At 44.7% G+C, this 23,942-nt stretch overlaps 1 protein-coding gene across 4 annotated transcripts; it reads left to right on the top strand.

Annotated features, from left to right (window-relative positions):
- The first annotated feature begins 321 nt into the window (after window positions 1-321).
- LOC110509856 (hamartin) lies at window positions 322-22,727 on the top strand. 4 transcript variants are annotated; one of them, XM_021591019.3, is made up of 22 exons: window positions 322-641; window positions 6,273-6,486; window positions 6,654-6,757; window positions 6,915-7,067; window positions 7,232-7,376; window positions 7,531-7,685; window positions 7,824-7,897; window positions 8,046-8,224; window positions 8,541-8,659; window positions 9,316-9,481; window positions 14,066-14,181; window positions 14,305-14,395; window positions 14,534-14,626; window positions 15,983-16,616; window positions 17,254-17,297; window positions 18,384-18,550; window positions 18,886-19,068; window positions 19,165-19,275; window positions 19,442-19,567; window positions 19,840-20,027; window positions 20,179-20,355; window positions 20,504-22,727. In XM_021591019.3, the coding sequence occupies exons 2-22, from the start codon at window positions 6,378-6,380 to the stop codon at window positions 21,186-21,188; spliced, it is 3,819 nt and encodes a 1,272-aa protein (XP_021446694.2). In that variant the 5' UTR covers window positions 322-641; window positions 6,273-6,377; the 3' UTR covers window positions 21,189-22,727. The 4 variants fall into 4 exon arrangements, with proteins under 4 accessions (XP_021446694.2, XP_021446690.2, XP_090082971.1 ...); XM_021591015.3 differs by having other exon boundaries at window positions 14,063-14,181; XM_090226845.1 differs by having other exon boundaries at window positions 573-663.
- Window positions 22,728-23,942: the final 1,215 nt, after the last annotated feature.

The following is a 23,942-nucleotide window of genomic DNA, read 5'->3' as shown; positions in this document are numbered from 1 at the left end:
AGGGGACCCTGTGTGAAATAGGTTGGGAACTCCTGAACTAGATTGATGTTCACAAGTCTTTCTTAATCATATCTGTAGTAACTGTAGTCAAGGAAATCCTAATGATGGGCCCCAAAAAGTAGTTTAAACTGCTTTGAGTGGAATGCTTGGTTTATGTTGGGTAATGTTTGATCTGTATAAATATGCCTATGTAGGCTAATAACACTATCAGCTAACATTTAGAAAATATTTCTGTGTTGCATATTTCAATTTGTGAGGTGAGTATGGGATATGGGAGTTATTCAATATAGTGCTACAGATAACGCCTAATGTGTCCATTCTGTTGAGCGCATGCGCTCACTACCTGAGTCACGCGAAAACGCATTACATATAAACTCATCCCTCCACCTGAGAAAAACAATGCTTAATTTCTCGTAGAGTGAGGAAATTAGTCGTTTGGTGCACTAAAATATGATTACAGCAGAATGGAACAATTTGAATAAGCGTAGCTGTAGCGTTATTTAGATAAATAGTGTGCAACTGCAGAGTCTGAATGTCTCAGGGATTACTTTGCGTGCGAGTCAGCGGAGGCTGCTTGCAGAGGAAGGGGCTGTGAGGTGTTCAAGATGGCGGCGCCCTGTGGAGTGCAGCGACTCTGACAGGTAAACAGGTCCATGTATTGAGGTACTTAAATATATAATGCTGAATTTCAGATGTTAAAATGTCATTAATATAAGGCGTGGGTATTATTATGTGTTTCTGATGTTCTTTCATGACTGTCAAATGCATGTTTAGTTTCCCTTCGCCGTAGCTGTTTATAATGACTTTTTTTGGACTGTCAGCTAACGTTAATTCTATTTCTGTAGACTATGACAATAATGGTTTGAGTCATAGCTAGTTAGCTACTTTCATGACCATGCATCTTTTGAAATAGTTTTCAGCTTGCCAAGATTAACTAATGTAAGATACTCGGATACAACAAACCGAGCCCTGCCCATTGTTCCCCCTGAGTTGTTTACGACAGTAAGTGGTCATTCCAGATAACGTTAGCTAGCTACAGTAGTCTGCTTGCTGGCGACGCAACTAGCTAGCGTTTAGCCAATAATACTCAACTCCTCGATACTGTAGTTGAGAATTCTTGGCTAGTTTGCTTTTGACTGCAGAGTGATTTTTACATGGCCAGTTACAGGTGAATGATGTAACGTTCGCTAGCTAGATACATTTGTTGTATTCAGCTGCAACTTCTTGCAATCTTGCAGCTGCTTTCAGTATCACATTTTGAGAAAAGCTTGGGGCGTAGGCGTCAGGTACTAATTTAGCTAGCTAACGTTATATCTCATTGCATTTTATATTACAGCACATTCCTACTTGTAGGCATATTCTGTTGTATAACTAGATGGTCATAGGTAATTCATCATATGCAACCGTAAATAAAAATGAATATCATAGTGTATTTGGTATGTAGCTACTATACACCTCTAAATTATGATACAAGTTGCATTACTAGGCTAGATAGGGTGTCCCTTTGCAGTTGGCTATTTAGTGCAATAGACTAACTCATTATCCTCCTTCCTGAGCACTGGCATCGAATAGTTCCTGCAATGCAACTTTTCAGGGAAGTCAGGAACCAATATACACAGTCAGTTAGGAAAGCAAAGGCTAGCTTTTTCAAACAGAAATTTGCATCCTGCAGCACTAATTACAAAAGTTTTGGGACACTGTAAAGTCCACCCGCTGCATAAACTGGCCTAAGCCCCCCCCCCCTTCACCCAAATCCAGACAGCTGATGTTCTAAGAAAGCTGCAAAGCCTGGACCTGTACAAATCAGCTGGGCTAGACAACCTGGACCCTCTCTTCCTAAAATTATCCACTGCCATTGTTGCAACTCCTATTACTAGTCTGTCCATCCTTTCTTTTGTATCGTCTGAGACTTTCAAGATTGGAAAGCGGCTGCAGTCACCCCCCCTCTTCAAAGGGGGAGACACTTTAGACCCAAACTGTTACAGACCTATATCTATCCTGCCCTGCCTTTTCTAAATTCTTCGAAAGCCAAGTGAACAAACAGATCACTGATCATTTCAAATCCCACCGTACCTTCTCCGCTATGCAAATCCAGTTTCCGAGCTGGTCACGGGTGCACCTCAGCCACTCTCAAGGTCCTAACCGATATCATAACTGCCATCGATAAAAGATAGTACTGTGCAGCCGTCTTCATCGACCTGGCCAAGGCTTTCGACTCGGTCAATCCCCGTATTCTTATTGGCAGACTCAAGAACCGTGGTTTATCTAATGACTGCCTCGTCTGGTTCACTAACTACTTCTCAAATTGAGTTCAGTGTGTCAAATCGGTGGGCCTGTTGTCCGGACCTCTGGCAGTCTCTGGGGGTGCCACAGGGTTCAATTCTCAGGCCGACTCTTCTCTGTATACATCAATGATGTCGCTCTTGCTGCGGATGATTCCTTGATCCACCTCTACGCAGACGACACCATTCTGTATTAGAGGTTGACCGATTAATCGGAATGGCCTATTAATTAGGGCCGAAGTTTTCATAACAATCGGTATTTTTGGACACAGACTTAAAAAAAAAAATGTTTATTTTATTTTAAACACTTATTTAATCTTTATTTAACTAGGCAAGTCAGTTAAGAACACATTCTTATTTTCAATGACGGCCTCGGAATGGTGGGCTAACTGCCTCGTTCAGGGGCAGAACGACAGATTTTCACCTTGTCAGCTCAGGGGATCCAATCTTGCAACCTTACAGTTAACTAGTCCAACGCTATAACCACCTGCCTCTTGTTGCACTCCACAAGGAGACTGCCTGTTACGCGAATGCAGTAAGCCAAGGTAAGTTGCTAGCTAGCATTAAACCTAACTTATAAAAATCAATCATAATCAGTAGTTAACTACACATGGTTGATGATATTACTAGTTTATCTAGCGTGTCCTGCATTGCATATAATCTGACTGAGCATACAAGTATCTGACTGAGTGGTGGTAGGCAGCCACAGGCTCGTAAGCATTCATTCAAACAGCACTTGTGTGCATTTTGCCAGCAGCTCTTCGTTGTGCGTCAAGCATTGCGCTGCTTATGACTTCAAGCCTATCAACTCCCGAGATGAGGCTGGTGTAACCGATGTGAAATGGCTAGCTAGTTACCGTGGTGCACGCTAATAGCATTTCAAACATCAGTCGCTCTTAGACTTGGAGTGGTTGTTCCCCTTGCTCTGCATGGGTAACGCTGCTTCGAGGGTGGCTGTTGTGTTCCTGGTTCGAGCCCAGGGAGGAGCGAGGAGAAGGACGGAAGCTATACTGTTATACTGGCAATACTAAAGTGCCTATAAGAACATCCAATAGTCAAAGGTTAATGAAATACAAATGGTATAGAGGGAAGTAGTCCTATAATAACTACAATCTAAAACGTCTTACCTGGGAATATTGAAGACTCATGTTAAAAGGAACCACCAGCTTTCATATGTTCTGAGCAAGGAACTGAAACGTTAGCTTTCTTACATAGCACATATTGCACTTTTACTTTCTTCTCCAAAACTTTGTTTTTGCATTATTTAAACCAAATTGAACATTTTTCATTATTTATTTGAGGCTAAATTGATGTTATTGATGTATTATATTAAGTTAAAATAAGTGTTCATTCAATATCGTTGTAATTGTCATTATTACAAATACAAAACATCGGCCGATTAATGGATATCGGCCTTTTTTGGTCCTCCAATAATCGGTGTCGGCGTTGAAAAATCATAATCGGTCGACATCTAGTCTATATAGATCTGGCCCTTCTTTGGACACTGTTAACAAACCTCCAGACAAGCTACAATGCCATTCAACATTCCTTCCGAGGGCCTCCAACTGCTCTTAAATGCTAGTAAAATGAAATGCATCCTCTTCAACCGATCACTGCCTGCACCCGCCCGACTAGCATCACTACTCTGGACGGTTCTGACTTAGAATATGTGGACAACTACAAATACCTAGGTGACTAGTTAGACTGTAAACTCTCCTTCCAGACATCCAAAATTAAACAGATTCTGCTTCCTATTCCGCAACAAAGCCTCCTTCACTCATGCTGCCAAACACACCCTCGTAAAACTGACTATCCTACCGATCCTTGACTTCGGCGACGTCATTTACAAAATAGCCTCCAACACTCTATTCAGCAAATTGGATGTAGGCTATCACAGTGCCATCCATTTTGTCACCAAAGCCCCATATACCACTGCGACCTGAGCAGCTTACCGATCGCTGGCTGTGTACAGCTGCAATCTGTAAATAGCCCATCCAACCAACTACCTACCTCATCCCCATATTTGTTTTAGTTGTTCTGCTCTTTTGCACACCAGTATATCTACTTGCACATCCTCATCTGCACATATCACTCCAGTGTAAATTGCTAAATTGTAATTACTTTGCCACTATGGCCTATTTATTGCTTTACCTCCTTACTTCATTTGCAAACACTGTATACAGATTTTTCTATTGTGTTATTGACTGTACGTTTGTTAATTCCATGTGTAACTCGGTGTTGTTTTTGTCACACTGCTTTGCTTTATCTTGGCCAGGTCGCAGTTGTAAATGAGGACTTGTTCTCAACTCTCCTACCTGTTTAAATAAAGGTGACATTTTAAAAAATCAGGTCCATTGTTGCAGATTGTGGTTAGGACTAGGGATCAATGACAGAATTATTATAAAATCCTAGTCCAGTTGAGTCCATAGATCTAGCCTAAGGCTTCAAATTGATTTTGTTTGTGAAATGATTTGTGAGAGAATGAGGGTGGCGCTTAACGGCTTGCACACAGCCAAATGTAATTTCCAGTGTTTACATGGAAGTGCATGGGGCTGCATAAAGGCTCTTTGTGTTCTCCAGAGCTGCTGCTGCTTGAGGTCACTCCGAGGGTTGTTCCTGGTTGTGCCACTGACTGAAAACACCCTAATTCAATTCAACACACCCGTTAGGCTCCCGAGTGGTGCAGCGGTCTAAGGCACTGCATCTCTGTGCTAGAGGCGTCACTACAGACACCCTGGTTCAAATCCAGGCTTTATCACAACCGGCTGTGATTGGGAGTCCCATAGTTGGCCGGTGTAGGCCAACATAAATAATAATTTGTTCTTAATTGGCTTGCCTAGTTAAATAAAGTAAAACAAATATTAAAACCCTAGATCAATGCTAAGACCAAGGAGCTAATTGATACCTTTGGAGACTAGTGGGGGAGAGCCTCAGTAACAGAGTAGTCTATAGGCTAACAGTTGTGCCTGCCTGTCAAACTTTCTTCTCAGCAGGGCCACACACTGACACCATAAAGATTAAAACGGAGTAGCCTAGTTTCAAGATGGAGTGTCAGAAATAGGCTAGGCATTGGAATGGGACTAGGATTTAAGAAAACAATAACATGCTTGCTGTTTTTCAACTGAATTGTGTCTTCCGCATTTAACCCAACCCCTCGGAATCAGAGGTGCGGTGGCTGCCTTAATCGACATCCACATCTTCAGCGCCCGGGGAACAGTGGGTTAACTGCCTTGCTCAGGGGCAGAATAACAGATTTGTACCTTGTCAGCTCGGGGATTCGATCCAGCAACCTTTTAATGGGTGATTGACATCCGGGTGATATTGACCTGCCTATCATAAATATTTATGCCCACTTGCAGCTGGAGATTTGGATGCCTCCTTTGGCCTCTTTTCCTTTGAAAGGTTGAGTCACTGAGACGGAGAGAGATTCTGTGAACGCTCAGAATATTATGACAAACCGCTGTTAGCTGGAGAGGAGATTATTTTCTCTGACTCTTGTATTAAGCATGGTTGTTTAAGTTGTGGGCACAGAGATGACTAAGATTGTGTTTTTGTCTGTTCCATTGGGCCAAGTGGGGTCTGAGAAATGTATTAGAATTTGTCAGTGTTTCACTGCTTTGAAACAACTATTGTGCTAGATTTCTCATGGCAATATCAAAAGCACACTGTACCTATCGGTGGCCTTTTACGTATATACCCTTAGCAATTGGGAGATGCATTGTAACAAGCCTAATGATACCATTATGTATCTAGCTACAGTAGGATAAGTGTCATTAATAACATTGACATTTTCCTTAATTTTGTCTGTGCGCTGTGACTTTTTTTTAGATTTAGGCTTTACAAGGGTCATAATCATATGTTAATACAATTGATGCTTTTCTAGAATCCCGGCAGTGTGAAGTTGTATCTAATAACCTCCATATCACTGAAGTTCTCTGACTTGTGTTGAGTCAGGTTTGACCCTGTCCTGTTGCTTGCCCTGTCCTGTAGTGGTGCCTGGAGACTGTATTGGCCGGAGGCTCAGGGAGCCCTCCAGGCAGGACACTGTGAGAGACACCCCCTCCTACCACCACCTCCCCCTCCACCACTGTCACCATGGCGAGAGAGCAGCCCAACGTAGGGGACCTCCTCCCTCTCCTGGAGTCCTCCGACATCCACCAATTGGAGGAGATTAAAGGCCTTATCAATGAGCATCTCAGCACTGGTGAGAACTTGGCTTTTTAATAAGTTGTTTTTGGACTTGGTCAGTCAACCTTGTATCCTGTACTCTGATTGTTTTAGAGGGCTCTGGTCATTTCAATTATGCAGCCATATTGTGGACCATAATGTGGATGTTGGGACTATGTTAATTATTCCCTCCTCTCTGTGCAGAGCGAGGGGCCATGCTGCTGAATGGACTGGTGGACTACTTCCTGGAGACTAATTCGGCCCAGGCCATTCATATTCTCTCCTCAGTCAGAGAGCCACATGATAAGGTGAGATCTGCCGAACCCCACCATCACCTTATATTGCAAGAGACTGTAACCCCATTTTTCATCAGATGTTAATTCAATAACTTAAACTCATGCATTGTGAAACAATGAATACATATGATTGTCTTATAGCTCAATGTTTTTAATTTACCCACCACAGCACCTACTGGACAAGATGAACGAGTGTATGACCAAACAGGCCTGCCGGCTGCCTACCCTCACCCTGCTAGGCCATGTGGTCCGCAAGCAGCCGTCCTGGATCCACAAGATCGCCCGCTACCCGCTGCTTCTCTCACTGCTTAAATGCCTCAAGGTAAGAGGGACAGATGGGCCATTGGCCACAGAGGTCTCCTATATAGATGGCTTTTGTTAAAAATAAAAAAAAATACCTGGAAGCACAAGCTTATTAAATCGAGTGTCCTGGACATCTTTCATATGTATGCTAATGTTGAGTGTTTTTCTTCCCGTTGTGTACAGACGGATTTAGACGTGGTGGTCCTCATAACTGGAGTCCTGGTCTTGATCACTCTGCTCCCCATGATCCCCCACGCTGGCAAACAACACCTGTATGAGTTCTTTGACATCTTTGGTCGCCTAGCTTCCTGGAACCTGAAGAACCCAGGTAATCCCTGAGAAAAGACTCCGAGGAGCTATTTTATTAAGATAGAAGACAATAAAAATATTGAAAATGGTTGAGAGCCAGGCATGGTTTTAGATGGACTGTTTTGGTTCACACTGCCTCTGACCTGACATCATGTTACTCTTGCTTCCCCCAGGGCACATCTCCGAGGTGTACCTCATCCACCTACACGCCAGTATCTACTCGCTCTTCCACCGTCTCTACGGCATGTACCCCTGCAACTTTGTGTCCTACCTGCGCTCCCACTACAACATGAAGGAGAACGTGGACACCTTTGAGGAAGTGGTGAAGGTGAAAGAGTTGAGATTTTGAGCAATCTTTAATTTAGATTTGTATTCTATTGATTTTGGCTTCAGGAAGATGTTCTACCCATAGAAATTGATCTAATCCTTTGTGTTTTCCCCAATATTTTTTTAATGTATTTTGCAGCCAATGCTGGAACATGTCCGTATACATCCAGAACTAGTGACTGGAACTAAAGACCATGAGCTTGATCCCACCAGGTCAGTCAATCACAGCTCTCCAGCTTCACTCACTTGTTTTTGCACCATATTCTGTCAACCCAAAAAATATCTTATCTGCTGACAAATTAGAGATTAATATTATTACATAGTTTTCCTCAATGTGATTGACCATGCTGGACCTCTGCAGGTGGAAAAAGTTTGAGATTCATGACATCGTTATAGAGTGTGCCAAAGTGTCTCTGGACCCCAAGGAGGCGTCGTGTGAGGAGGGCTATGCGACCATGCCCGGGAACTTCTACCCCCACCCAGAGCTTCGGCCACAAGAGTCCGTCTCCAGCCCCTACACAGACTTCCACAACAGCTACGGTGAGAACACACCCCCCTCCCTCACCTCCCATTGGTGGATAGGAATGTCATAAGTTTGATTGGTGTTCTCACTGTTCATTGTTCATGTCTAAAATGTGTTCTGTTTTTCTGAGTCACGTGAATGCTCAGACTATTAATCATCTGAAATGTGTCTAATGTTGTTTGGCTGCCAGACGTGTTAGTTGGAGTGTAATTATGACTTGTCATGAGGTGATGGTGTTGTTGATAATAATGGTGAATGAATGGAAGATTTAACACATGGATATGGTAGTCAGTGAGTCAGACTGATTTTATTATTTTCCTCTCCTCCCCACAGGAAGCTCCTCTTCAACCCCTTTCTCTACCCCCCGCCAGCCACTGCCACCTCCCCTGTCCCTGGCCCCTCTCCCAGGGACACAGTCCTTGTATCGCAGCCCCCAGACCTCCAGAAGTCAGGTAACAAAGTCACACAGCATTTCTGTTGCACAATATTTCACTGCACTGACCTATAGTAATTGTCCAGATTAGTCCCTAGATGGAAACAGGATTTGTTGGAGACTGTCAGCCTGAGTGGGTAGCCACTGCTATCTGCTGCTTCTTCTCTAATTCACTTCTTGGTTTGCAGAGTTTGTTTACACTTGATATATTGGCTGTGTCAGATGCTGGTTAGTCAATTGTCCCTGATCCCACTGCACCCCCCCCCCTCTCTGGGCCTATGAATCGCCCCCTTTATTTCAGAGAGGAGTGGTGGGAGGGAGTGCTTCTGGGTGGGTGGGTGGGGCTTTGAATCATCGGCGCGGGCGGTGGTGTCAGGCCTTAGAAAGCGGAAAACATGCCCCCGCCCTGCCACTCTACTATGGTCTGTCACAGGAGCTGGTTGCCCTGGCGACACTGTCTGTCCCTCTCTTTGTGAGCCACCCACGCAGGGGGTTCTGGTGTTCAGCCCTCTGGGTCTGTCTGAGGATTCGTCGGTAGGAAACTGAGATCCTGGAAAACACTAACCTAATTTACAGATACAATTTTGTAGTATACTACATCTGTCATTATCAAACATTTCAGTATAATTATGTGCAATTATCACTTAACCTGTAACATTGAATGTCTTCCTATAGAACTCTAGCTGTGAACTCGACTCCACCTGTGGGGTAAAGGAACTTTGGAGCCCTTCCTCCCAGTGTGGCATGGCCACTCCCCCTTCCTCTAGGGGCATGTCACCCAACCAAGAGCTCTCCCACAGTGCCTCTCACCTCCCAGGCCCCCGTGTCCACAGCACATCAGGTGACAAGGGATCATTCAACTATTACAACATAGTCAGGTCCATTAACAAGTAATACAAAATATATGGGTTGAAATGATTGCCTCTCCTGCTTTCAGTAAACTAACACCCTCCCCTTGCGATAAATGTTTTATTAGATATGAGAACACATTGGGAGGGATCTTAGACCATTCCTCCATACAGAATCTTTCCAGATCCTTGATATCCTTCATCTGTTCTTATGGACTGCCCTCTTCAATTCAAACCACAGGTTTACAATGGGGTTCAAGTCCGGAGACTGAGATTTTATTTTTTTATGGACAATTAACCATTTCTTTGGATTTTGATTAGTGCTTGGGATGATTGTCTTGTTGAAAGATTCACTTGCGGCCAAGTGTCATCCTCCTGGAAGAGGCAACCAGCTTTTTGGCTACTTGGTAAAGTTCATGATGCTGTTGACCTTAACAAGGGCCCCTGCAGGACCAATAGTCTAATATCCCTCCCAATGTGTTCTCCAATCTCATAAAAGATTTGAGAAAAGGTTTGTCTTTACCCTCGCAGGGTGTGTTGAAAACAGGGGTGCCAATAAGTTTGACTACAAAATATTTCTCTGAGCAGTTGTGTTAGCATAAAATATAATTTCCCCCCCCCCTTTTTTTGCATACAAAATAGCTCAGTATTTATTTTTTGCTGATCTTTATCAGGTCGATAACTAATGGTTCCCTTGACTGAATTAAGTGTTGTGGGATTGATATAGATTGAATAAACAATATTGATTTGTATGATATGCTGTAGAAAATGATCCCAACATGTGTCTTTACAGCTTTATACTATGACGTACAATCTGTCTTTTCTGTTTACACTATTTCTATTGATTAAGGATCCCCATTAGTTCCTTCCATGGCAGCACCTACTCTTCCTGGGGTTTATTAAGGATCCCCATTAGTTCCTGCCATGGCAGCACCTACTCTTCCTGGGGTTTATTAAGGATCCCCATTAGTTCCTGCCATGGCAGCACCTACTCTTCCTGGATTTTATTATGGATCCCCATTAGTTCCTGCCATGGCAGCACCTACTCTTCCTGGGTTTTATTATGGATCCCCATTAGTTCCTGCCATGGCAGCACCCACTCTTCCTGGGTTTTATTATGGATCCCCATTAGTTCCTGCCATGGCAGCACCTACTCTGCAACGTTAAGGCAGTTATGAAATGTCGTAATAGTTTAAACTTTAACATTTTACCCAATACATTTAATGTGTTCCCTCAGGCCACTACTATAGGGTGGCAGGTAGCCTAGTGGTTAGAGCATTGGACTAGTAACCGAAAGGTTGCAAGATTGAATCCCCGAGCTGACGAGGTAAAAATCTGTCGTTCTGCCCCTGAACAACGCAGTTAACTCACTGTTCCTAGGCCGTCATTGAAAATAAGAATTTGTTCTTATCTAGTTAAAGGTCAAATAAAATACTCCACGATCACATATTTACAATACAACATCCGTGTGTGTGTGTCCACAGTTCCCGCTTTTCCATAAGGTATATTTTTATGTTTAAAAAAAAATCTGATTCTACTGCTTGCATCAGTTACCTGATGTGAAATAGAGTTCCATGTAGTCATGGCTCTATGTAGTACTCTGTGCCTCCCATAGTCTGTTCTGGACTTGGGGATTATGAAGAGACCTCTGGTGGCATGTCTTGTGGGGTATGCATGGCTGTGTGCTAGTAGTTTATACAGACACCTCAGTGCATTCAGCATGTCAACACTTCTTACAAAAAACAAGTAGTGATGAAGTTAATCCCTCTGCCACTTTGAGCCATGAGGGATTTTAAATGTATATTATTGTTAGCTTTCCGTGTACATTTAAGGGCCAGCCATGCTGCCCTGTTCTGAGCCAATTGTAATTTTCCGAGGTCCCTCTTTGTGGCACCTGACCACACGACTGAACAGTAATTCAGGTGTGACAACTAGAGCCTGTTGGTCCTGCCTCGTTAAAAAGGCAGAGCAGGGCTTTATATGGACAGATTTCTCCCCATCTCAGGTACTGTTGTATCAACATGTTTTGACCATGACAGTACACAATCCAGGGTTACTCCAAGTGGTTCAGTCACCTCATCTTGCTCAATTTCCAAATGATTTATTACAAGATTGTTGTGGTTTAGTGAATGATTTGTCCCAAATACAATGCTTTTATTTTTTTTTATATTTAGGTTTAACTTATTCCTTGCCACTCATTCTAAATCTAACTGCAGCTCTTAAGTGTTCCAGTGATTTCACTCGCTGTGTAGTAATCTACATACGTAGACACACTGGATTTACTCAATGCCAGTGGTATGTATTTAGTTAAGTTTGAAAAAAGTAAGGGGCCTAGACGGCTGCCCAGGGGAATTCCAGACTCTACCTGGCTTCCATTAAATAACACCCTCTGTTTTGTTAGACAGTACTCTTAAATTAGCCACCTTCACACTTTATGCGTGTCTGCACCATAGAAATAGACTGGCATTGGAAAGCAATTGCCTTTATACTATACCAGTCAGCGGGGGTAATGTGGTGAAGAAGTGTCCCACACTACCTCGAAGTGGCTTGGGAATGTCAGATTTGATACCAGAAATGTCTCTTTACACTTCAAAAATGTGTTGTGGAACCAGTTTCTCTATTAAACCGATTTAAAGCTGGAATAGTCTAAAAGGCATATTACCGCATGTGTGCTTTAAATAGATTTGATAGGGGGGGATTTTTTTGTTATTAACACTAGAACTGCTGCGCCTCGATTGGACCCCCCCTGACTGCACCATTCTAACAGTGTAATTAATATATTTCATATATGCTATTGCAAAATTAATCATTTGGTTGTGTTTATGAAGGCCTTGGGTAACATTAGAATACATTTATTTGTTTTTAAAGTAATACAGTAGGATTATGTAAAAACTAAACAGTTTTAATCAGGTGTTCAATAAAACATTTCTGTGGACTGTGTTTAGTTACAACTTGAAAGCATAGGTGTTGGAACACGGTAACACTTTTTTTATAAATAAAATACCCCAAACACCAAAATGAACGGTCCAAAGGATTGAATATTAATTTCTTTACCATAAGCTACCTCCCAATGTTGTTTTAGAGAATTTGGCAGTATATCCAACCGGCCTCACAAGCGCAGACCACATATAACCATGCCAGCCCAGGACCTTCACATCCGGCTTTCTTCACCTGCGGATCGTCTGAGACCAGCCACCCGGACAGCTGAGGAAACTGTTTGCCCAATCAAAGAATTTCTGTACAAACTGTCAGAAACCGTCTCGGGGAAGCTCATCTGCGTGCTCGTCATCCTAACCAGGGTCTTTACCTGACTGCAGTTCAGCATCACAACCAACTTCAGTGGGCTAAGGCTCACCTTCGATGGCACGTGGGTGAAGTATGCTCTTCACAGATGAATCCCGGTTATCGACTGTGGCAGCGTGAATGGCATCATGTGGGCCAGCGGTTTGCTGATGTCAACGTTGTGAACCGAGTGCCCCATGGTGAGGTTGTGATCTGGGCAGGCATAAGCTACGGACAACAAATACATAAAAATCAATGCACATGACAAGATCCTGAGGCCCATTGTTGTGCCATTCATCTGCCGCCATCACATGTTTCAGCGTGATAATGCATAACCCCATTTCAAGGATCTGTATAGAATTCCTGGAAGCTGAAAATGTTAGTTATTGCATGGCCTGGCATACTCACCAGACATGTCACCCATTGACCATGTTTGGGATGCTCTGGATCGACGTGTACGACAGCGTGTTCCTATTCCCGCCAATATCCAGCAACTTCGCACAGCCATTTGAAGAGGAGTGGGACAACATTCCACAGGCCACAATCAACAGCCTGATCAACTCTGCGAAGGTGATGTGTCATGCTGCATGAGGCAAATGGTGGTCACACCAAATACTGACTGGTTTTCTGATTTACGCCCCTACTTAAAACAAAAAAAAACATATGCATATCTGTGTTTCTTATTCATGTGAAATCCATAGATTAGGGCCCAATAAATTTGTCAATTGACTGTTTCCTTTCATATGAACTGTAACTCAGAAGTCTTTATTGTAACATGTTGCGTTTTATTTTTGTTCAGTGTAATTTCAATGGATCAATACAATAGAATGGCCCGCCCTGTTCATTCACAATTGGTGATTACATAATTAGGCATTGTTCGCTTTCTCTCTCTCATCAAGTCACCCATTCTCCCCCATCAAACTTTACTTCATATTTTTCATCTGTTATGTGTGAAATTATTTTCGTTATAGTTTCGAGGCCGTTAACGGGCCGATTATCAGCTGGGCAGGCCCTATTTTATTTTGTAACTTTTTTTTGCAGGGTCAACGTGGGAAAACCATTTAATAAAAATTGCATGCCATCCTAAAACTGGTTCTAACTTTGAAATTAATATTCTAACACTGACCGTATGTAGACTTATTCAGGAAAAGTCCAGGATGGAGGGGAACTTAAAAAATGACAGTGTTAAATATATATTAATGAGCAGTGAAAATGACTGCTTTAACAGTTCTAGTGTTAATCCTACATGACATTTTGGTTGTTATTTTCTTCTAATTGCTGGGCTCTGTCAGCAGGTGGCAAAGGCACGCCTGCCTCCAGCACTCCTGCCACCTCCTCTCCGCACCACACCCCCTCTGATTTCCCTATCCCTGCTCCCCTGCTCTCCAACACCACCAGTCCACCACAGAAGGTACAGTATGACATCAATTCCCACAATGGGCATTCTGGCCTTTTGTAGTGTAGTAAGTAGAGAACTTGGGAGGACTTCCTTGTTAAATAAAAACTTCTGAATAACACAACTGTTCATTTTCAGGATGGTCACCCTGTAGAAGCAGCCAAACCCAGCCTGGTGAGGCAGGAACCAATCAGAGATCCTGAAAAGGGGGGAGAAGTCATCAACAGAGGTCAGTCGTCATGAAAAAAATGGAAATGGATATTACAATTTGTATGCTTTTTACAAAGTCCTTGGTTTTTAAACATTGTCAGTCCATGTTCTCTGTTTTACATAAAACAATTTTTATTGGCTGTCTTTTGCATACTAGATGGTGGTGGTGGTGAGACCGTTTCCAAGACGCTGTCAGTCTTTATGAAGGATCAGGAGCTTCAGCAGAGGACAGAGAAGGAGAGGGAAGAGAGTGAGTACAATGATTGAGAATGGGAGTGAGCTGGTCTAAATGAGGTTGACATAACATTTCAGTTGAATGAGAGTGAACCATATACACTACATGACCAAAAGTATGTGGACACTGCTCGTCGACCATCTCATTCCAAAATCATGGGCATTGATATGGAGACGTTCCCCTTTGCTATAACAGCCTCCACTCTTATGGGAAGGCTTTCCACTAGATGTTGGGACATTGCTGCGGGGACTTGCTTCCATTCAGTCATGAGGTCGGGCACTGATATTAGGCCTGGCTTGCAGTTAGCATTCCAATTCATGGGTGGCCCCATGTTCGATGGGGCCACCCTGTAGAAGCAGCCAAGGTCAGGACTCTGTGCAGGCCAGTCAAGTTCTTCCACACCGAACTCAACAAACCATTTCTGTATGGAACTCGCTTCGTGCACAGGGGAATTGTCATACTGAAACAGGAAAGAATCTTCCCCAAACTTTTGTCACCAAGTTGCTCCAGAGTCCAATCTTCTAGAATGGCATTGTGTGCTGTAGCGCTAAGATTTTTCTTTACCGGAACTAAGGGGCCTGGAAAAACAGCCCCAGACCATTATTCCTCCTCCACCAAACTTGACAGTTGGCACTATGCATTGGGGAAGGTAGCGTTCTCCTGGCATCTGCCAAACCCAGATTCATCTGTTGGACTGCCAGATAGTGAAGTGTGATTCATCACTCCAGAGAACGCGTTTTCACTGCTCCAGAGTCCAAGCTTTACACCACTCCAGCTGACGCTTGGCATTGCACATGGTTATCTTAGGCTTGTGTGTGTCTGCTCCCAACGAGCAGTTCTTGAGCAGTTCTTGTGCTGACGTTGCTTCCAGATGCCTTTTGGAACTCGTGTGTGTGTGTGTGTTGTAACCAAGGACAGACAATTTTTACACGCTTCAGCACTCGGCGGTCCCGTTCTGTGAGCTTGTGTGGCCAACAAATTCGCGGCTGAGCCGTTGTTGCCTCTAGATATTTCCACTTCACAATAACGGCACTTACAGTTGACCGGGGCAGCACTAGCAGGGCAGACATTTGACGAACTGACCTGTTGGAAAGGTGGAATCCTATGACGGTGTCATGTTGAAAGTCACTAAGCTCTTCAGTGAGGCCATTCTATTGCCAATGTTTGTCTATGGAGATTGCGTGCCTGTGTGCTCGATTTTATACACCTGTCAGTAACGGGTGTGGCTTAACTAGCCGAATCCACTAATTTGAAGCTGTGTCCATATACTTTTGTGTGTGTACATTTCATAGAAATAGTCACCAATGACTCAAAAGCCTGTTCCACTACAAGCCTCATGTCTCCCGTTTTACTTCTCCAAAAACTCACCAGCTGCCATCTCAGAGGAGCTCCTGAAAATCACGGAGGACATGCAGGACTTGGCCGGCCTGAGGGTCTTTGATTCCCCGTTCTACCACACCACCGAGACCCTGACAGGTACCCAGGAGAAGCCCCTGCCCAACCCCCCACTGGGCGGCCCCGTGCCGCCCCAGGATCCCCACAATGCTGTGTCGACCTCAGACAATGCATTGGAGAATACCCAGGGGGCTATTGGTGGAGGTGGGGACAGTAGTAGGGGCTCGGCCCTGGACCAGTCCTGGTCTATTGAACCCGTGTGTCCTTTCAGCCCTATCCAACACCCTCTCCACCAGAGCCTCTCTGCCCTGGAGGACGAGGTGGCCAAGTTCAGTGGCCTTTTCTCGCCAAGCCGCCCAATGAAGAACCCCTCCCTGCCCTACGAGGCCCTGTTTGACCTAGCTCTGCCCCGGGCTGCATCCCTCTTCGTTGGGAGGAGGACGTCGGAAGCCCGGGGCAGAGCTGCCCTGGAGAGGATGTGCCAGCAGCAGGAGGGACTGGAGGACAGGGAGGAGGAGGAGGGCGAGGGGATGGTGAATGCTTCCCCCCTGGAGGTGCTAGATCACCTTGTTCAGCAGGGCAGCGACACCCACGACAAGGTGCTCAAGAGGTGAGGGGCCCAGCTTTTAATATCTATCCGGTCACAACTGTCTGATCAATTTTATGCCAATCAGTCTCTATCAAAACCATTAATGGGTTGTCTTAGTACCTAGTCCAAGAACATGGGTTTCTGTGTGCTGTATGTGTTGGACGCAAGGGGAAGACGGAGTGTATGTGATGTGAACCTCACTGTGTGGAATTGGGCTGGGTTCTTTCCAGTCCACTGCCCTAGCCCACAGGAAATGCTCAGTGGAGAACTACAGGCTTTGTCTGACACACTCCACTCCCCTCCTACACACACACACACACACACACACACACACACACAGTCCTCGCTCCTAAACCAATAATACAACAGCAGAGACCGTGTCAGCAGAGTTGGCGTTCTGTGCAGAACTATCTGGCTTTGCACGTTTCCCCCCCCCACCTCTTTAGTATCTTCCCCAAAGATGAATGGCTGGCCATACCCTGTTTGAGGGATGTAATTCACTGGGACAGAGGGCCTACACACACACACACACAAGTGTGTCCAAGCCCAGATGGGTCGAGAAGGCTGGGATCTACCATTCGGGTCTTTTTATATGGGGTCTGATGTACTGTCCCAATGCTGCCCCTGTTGAGCTGCCCCTGTTTTTTTTCTCTTACAGATTACCTTTGCCAAGCAAGTCAGCTGACTGGACACATTTTGGAGGTATAGAACCAGCACCAGAGCACTGGACTAGCTAATGCAACAGGGGATCTCTGAAAGCTTTCAGGCTATTTAGGCCTCATGATGTGTTTACCATACAATGACTACAATGTAGTTTTCCTACATCATGCAGAAACCGAGGGCATTTGACAATATGCTCACACTTTTCTGCCATTGAAATCCTTTGGTGGGCTTCTGAAACGTTTGTTTTATTATTATACATTTTCGGGATGGAAACGCTTTCAGTAAACTTAAACACTAAAACCTGATATAAAGTATGTAGAAAGGATATGGACATTTTTTTTTCTTCTCTAATATCATCTTTGAGAACTAACAATCACCAAAGTAAAAGCTGGACAGTCATGGAGAATTTTTGTATAAAATATTCCAAAAACACGCTATCCAGCTAAGCCCCTTTTCCTGGATCCTGGAAAAAACCTGGACTCATTAAGTACCTTGGAGGTAGAATAGCAATAATAAAGACAAGCAGAGTTCACATGATCCTAGATGCTATATGAGAATCCGATCCTCCCTGGATGGGTACAAGGGGCTCTGTCTTAACCATCTCCAGCTGCTGATCACTGTATAACAGCCTTGTCTGGGCCAAAACTACCTCTCCGCTTGCCAAATATTGGAATTGAATAAGATCCCCTGGTTATACAACTTCTAGAAGTAATGTATAAGTGATTGTGAAGTCAACCCCACCAAGAGCTCCCGGGAGGACTGAGGCCTCGGTGTAAAATTCTCATAATGTTATCTGGCAGTTTATTTTATGTACACCTACTCAGTCCCCTCTTTCCTCTGTTCGTTTGACTACATAGAGTGCACTTCTCATACAGCTTTACTAAAAGATGATGAATAATCAATGTCCAAGATATTTTAGCCCATAATAGCAGTAGAGGGAGAGATGGAACTGTGAGTAGGAATAATCAGAAATAAGTTCAGCAATACAATCAAGCAACTCAATATTAAGTGTTCGTAATGTTTGGTACACTCCGTGTAAATAGTCTATTATCCTGATTTATCTGTCTATGACCACACCATTTTCCTGGTCATTAACCCTCTGTGTGCCTGTCCTCCCTGCCCCAGGCTCTGCTCCGCTGGACGAGCTGCACACGTTGCGTAGCCAGCTGCTCCTGCTGCACAGCCAGCTGCTGTACGAGCGCTACAAGAGGGAGCAGCACGCCGTCCGCAACCGACGTCTACTGCGCCGCGTCATCAACGCCACTGCACTGGAAGAGCAGAACAACGCTATGGTAATGAACACTCCTCCCTTCCCTGGATTCGTCCCGTAGCTTCTCAGAACCAGCACAAATCTGTTTGGAGATTCCAACCTCCCTGACTGCCAAAGTGGTTATCATTCAAAGAATCCGAAAGAATCAGGCGCCTGCTCTTGACCCATTTCACTCGCTGACTTGGTTATACTCACTCACACATGCATGTGAGGGTTCAGTAGAGTATTGTAGGTTTTCCTCTGTTGCATATGGTGGAGAGAGAACCTGTTTTATTAAATCATATGACATTGTAGATTACTTCAGAAACAGTGAGTGGTGTGTCATCCTGGCTCCCTGTTTTGTGTGTATGCCTGCAGAAGGACCAGCTAAACCTGCAGCGTGTGGACGTGGTGACTCTGAAGGAGAGTCTGCAGGTGGAGCAGCAGCGCTGCAGACAGCTGTGGGACGACCGAGAGACCGTGGTCACCAGACTACACAGCCAGGTCCGCCAGCTACAACAGGGCCGGGACGACTACTACACCAAGAACCAGGAGCTGCAGGTAGACGCATGACCACATTTACACACACACAATACCGTATATCAAGTCTTCCATGCACTGTGTTGAATTATCTCTGCTCTGGAATGTCCTCTCCAGAGTCTGTTGAATGAGTATCAGAAGAAGATGAATGACCTGGAGGCAGATCTACAGAGAGCCAACAACAAGGTGTGTCACACAGGGCACCTTCTCAACCAGATGACCATCAAGGTGAGGCACTTCACCTAGCTCTACTTGCTCTGCTCTGTAAAGTATCAGTCTTTATGTGCATAGATTAAAGGACTAAGAAGCTTGGTGTTTTGGTTTCCATAAATCAACCAAACAGAGGGCTTTGTGGGGTTTGTCGCCCTTCTGATTGGTTATGTGTGTCCTTCAGCTGAGCACCAGTGAGAGCACCCAGCAGCAGATGAGTTTCTTGAACAAGCAGCTGCTGCTCCTGGGGGAGGCCCACAAGCTGGATGTACTGCAGCAGCAGCAGCACACGGGATCAGACAACACCAAGGTAGGGGGGGCCAAGGGCCACCGACGGGGGGGGGGAAATAACCGACTCGATAGTAGAGCATGTGTAGAATCTGAATCAGTGAAAAGTTGCTATGGATTTCTCTTTCTGTAACCACCATGTGAGAATACCTGTCTTCCATATTGTGTTCCATTGTAGTAAAAGTTGTCTGAGGCCTGTTCCCATATGTATGTATTTGGAAAAGACCAACAACTTATAGATACCAAACTAGTTTACAGTCCCCTGTCGCCACCACCATCTCTTTATCCCTGCAGGAGGCCCAGATGGTGCAGGCGTCCTGGGGGAAGGAGGTTGAGCGGCTGAGGCAAAGCCTGCTGCAGCAGGGCCAGAAGCTGGAGGCAGCGCAGCAGAGAGTGGGCGAGCTGGAGACTCAGCTCACCAAGAAGGAACACCTCATCGTGGAGCAGAAGAAGTTCCTGGAGGATGTCAAGGGCCAGGCCAAGTATGTGCGCTCTGGGTTTAGAGGTGGAAAAGGCCTCAGACTTATTTGCATCAAAGCAGTTGGATTGTGTTTTTCTGTACAAATGTGTGTGTTAGCATAGCAGCTTGTCTCTGTAAGTGTGTGATATGAACATATCCATCGGTCTGTGCAGGGGCGAGCTGCAGGCGTCAGAGAGCAGGTACCAGGCCCAGAGGAGAGCGACGCAGCTCCTGCAAACGGAGCTGCTGCACCTCTATAGCAGACTAGAGATGGAGGGTCATGCCTGCCTTGCCACACCCTCAGCAGCAGGGGGCAGCAGTTCCGATCCTGGCCCTCCTATAGACTCTTGGTAAGATGGCAGTCAAACTGTTAGTTACATTTTCTTATTTTATTGCTGTGAATTCACATGCAGAAATGTGTATTTGTGCCATTGGAAGCCAAATGTATATTAAAGTAATCACCCTCCATGTTTTCCTCTGTCGCTATGGTAATGGCAGTATCATGGAACCAGATGGACCTGTCACATTGGGGACCAATGAGTGGTCTGATGACAGCAGACCATATCAGTCCCCACGGGGCAACGGCAGCACTTTATTGCCAGGGCAACCAAAGGCGAACAACCCTCCTAAAGCTCCCCCTGTCAACTCTGCCAGCAGCACCCAGGACATCCCCCCGCCTCTCCTTGTGGAGCCCTCTTTTTCCCATCCCCATGCCCCGCTGGCCACCCCGCTGCCCCCTGGCGCCGTCCCCCTCACCGTTGGCTCCTACCCCAGCGCCAACAGCTTCCTGGGCATGAGGGCGCGGGAGCTGTTCCGGAACAAGAGCGAAAGCCAGTGTGACGAGAAGCCCCCCCACCTGGCCGGCCTTTCACAGGGCCTGAAGACTGAGCTGTGTGTGGAGCCCTTATTTCCCCCACTGGGGAATGCTCTGACATGTCCTGTCTCTGCCCCTGTCCCAACCCCTACCCCTACCCTTGTCCCTGCCTCTATAGTAGGGGCCCCTCTCACTGTGCCTGCCAAGGAGCACCCACCTGAAACCAGGCAAAGGGCTATCAAGCAGGAGAGTCCTACGAGGGAAATGGGAGGAGCAAGGGGAGGGGCAGTGGCCAGCGAAGCACAAACCAGACAGCAACAGCAATTTAGGATCATGGACTACAACGAAACACAACAAGAGCACAGTTAAAGAGACACCAAACTGCGAGAGAAGAGGTTGTCTGGAGCAAGAGCTACAAGCAGTAGAACCGTAAGAGTTGAAGACAAAGCTCTGTTAAATTCAGTGTTATCCCATTCCCTCAAGTGGACAACAGGATTTGAACCACTGATTGATTTAATCCCAGATGTAAAGATGGGAATGAAGGAAGGTTTAAATAAGATCATTTTACAATCTACCAGCAGAGACCACATTATCTATCTGGTCTGACTGCAGTTATACTTAGGCATTTTATATACTTAGACAGCTGGGAGTTATTTTTTCCGGAAACAATTTCATATAAATAGAGACCCTAGTTCCAAATTTGTTGTTTGAAGTTATAAGAATACACCATATTGGGTTCAAAACAAGTTAGACGAGTATAAAACACTAAGAAAAGTATGAGAGGGCCTTTTCATTCGTATGTATTAGTCTTGTAGAGTGTGAGAAAGGGATGGTTATGAAAGCCTGGTTTTGGTTGGCTATTGTCTTGAGCACCTGTACTGATGATGTGTGAAGGAGGTGGGTTGGGGTGGTGTGATCCTCCAGGCTTGGGGAGGAGCTGTGCCAAGTATGAGATTGTTGTCAATGAGTCCAACTCCTCTGCTATGCTTGGGGAGGAACGTGGGAGTTTGACTGTTTCATTGTAGATAAAATATAGGAGGAGGATTGCTTTTTTTCCATGCTGGTTTCATTATGTTCCTGACAGAAATGACCTTGAGTATGCGTTGAAGAGGGAGAGTGTGTATGCATGCATGCAAGTTTGTTTAAGTCATGTTGCAATCATTTAGAAATGTTTTTTTATGAGTAGTGACAAATATGATACTTAAAGTACTTGTAACTTTCTGCAACTAATGTTGCTGATAACCACTTATCTTGACTTTAAATCAGACTTGTTATGTTAATTCTGACAAATCATTTGCAGTACATCAACCTGTGTGCAGCAGTATTTTCTGTTTGAGTTCACTAACCGAAAGTGTACAGAAAGATGGTGCCAAACATTTACCAGATATAGAATACAACCATTTCAAAATGACTCATTGACCTCACCAAGTGCTCCTATTCTAGTTCGGTATCTGGGTGTCTCTCAAAAGGGCTGATTGCTGTATAAAAGGTTTGCATGTGTCATCCTCTTGTCATAGCTACAGTGAGTCTGAAAAGAAAAAACAAGTCTCTGCCAATTGATTCTTATTGGTCCTACTGACCAATGACAGTCAGAATTGCCTCTTTCTTTTGGGTTCTTCCATGTGTTTAAATGGTCATAAATCCTGTTGTCCACTGTGAACTTCAGCTGTTATTTCCTCTGCCTTGCTATCTAAAGCATGTTCAACAATCCACTTTAATGCCAACAGTATAGTAGTAGGGGCTACAACAAACCCAAGATAGAAGGTACAATCAAGCGTGGACTGAATGTAAAGCTTGAACTGGGATTCCTTTTGGAGCTGGAGATTTTGAAAAAACTAAGTTCTTAAAAGCAGTTGCTTGTGTTTAACTGTGAACCAATAAAAATCGTCTTCAATGTTTTGCACTACAGATCCTCTGAATGTTTTTCATTTTCTATAGTCACACAACTCCACTTCAAGGCTCAAACTGACCCCTAAACATTTTTTTTGTCTCATTCCCCACTAGATAGCACTGTTGTTCTAAATACTCAGCCTTTTCCTGCAGTGGTTCAATCAACAGGTAAACCAGTCTGGTAGATTGGAGCGAACAAGTCCATAGACAATTATTGTTAATGTCAAATACTGTCAGTGGGAGCTACAGGATGTATTTGTGTAAATACTATATATACTTTTTTGTATATGCGAGGCGGAAAAAGTATTGGATCCCCTGCTGATTTTGTACGTTTGCCCACTGACAAAGAAATGATCAGTATCATTTTAATGGTAGGTTTATTGTAACAGTGAGAGATCCAGAAAAACACATGTCAAAAATGTTAAATTGATTTGCATTTTAATGAGGGAAATAAGTATTTGACCCCCTCTCAATCAGAAAGATTTCTGGCCCCCAGGTGTCTTTTATACAGGTAACGAGCTGAGATCAAGAGCACACTTAAAGGGAGTGCTCCTAATCTCAGTTTGTTACCTGTATAAAAGACACCTGTCCACAGAAGCAATCAATCAGATTCCAAACTCTCCACCATGGCCAAGAGCTCTCCAAGGATGTCAGGGACAAGATTGTAGACCTACACAAGGCTGGAATGGGCTACAAGACCATCGCCAAGCAGCTTGGTGAGAAAGTGACAACAGCGATTTGCAAATCCATTCGCAAATGAAAAACGCACAAGAATTGTCAATCTCCTTTGGCCTGGGGCTCCATGCAAGATCTCACCTCGTGGAGTTGCAATGATCATGAGAACGCTGAGGAATCAGCCCAGAACTACACGGGAGGATCTTGTCAATGATCTCAAGGCAGCTGGGACCATAGTCACCAAGAAAACATGAAAGAAGTGAAGGACTGAAATCCTGCAGCACCCGCAAGGTCCCCCTGCTCAAGAAAGCACATATACATGCCCGTCTGAAGTTTGCCAATGAACATCTGAATGATTCAGAGGACAACTGGGTGAAAGTGTTGTGGTCAGATGAGACCAAAATGGAGCTCTTTGGCATCAACTCAACTCGCCGTGTTTGGAGGAGGAATGCTGCCTATGACCCCAAGAATCGTCCCCAACGTCAAACATGGAGGTGGAAACATTATTATGCTTTGGGGGTGTTTTTCTGCTAAGGGGAAAGGACAACTTCACCGTAT

The sequence above is a fragment of the Oncorhynchus mykiss genome, chromosome 29 (assembly GCF_057628025.1).
Source record: "Oncorhynchus mykiss isolate SJ-2025 chromosome 29, ASM5762802v1, whole genome shotgun sequence".
Lineage (NCBI taxonomy): Eukaryota > Metazoa > Chordata > Actinopteri > Salmoniformes > Salmonidae > Oncorhynchus > Oncorhynchus mykiss.
The sequence above is the reverse complement of the archived record's forward strand: the minus strand, read 5'-3'. Positions and strand labels throughout refer to the sequence as shown.

Coding starts and splice junctions, on each gene's coding strand:
- LOC110509856 (XM_021591015.3), top strand. CDS start 6,378: ATGGCGAGAGAGCAGCCCAACGTAGGGGACCTCCTCCCTCTCCTGGAG. Junction 18,551..18,885: donor AAGAGCAGAACAACGCTATG/GTAATGAACACT, acceptor GTATGCCTGCAG/AAGGACCAGCTAAACCTGCA. Junction 20,356..20,503: donor GGCCCTCCTATAGACTCTTG/GTAAGATGGCAG, acceptor TGGTAATGGCAG/TATCATGGAACCAGATGGAC.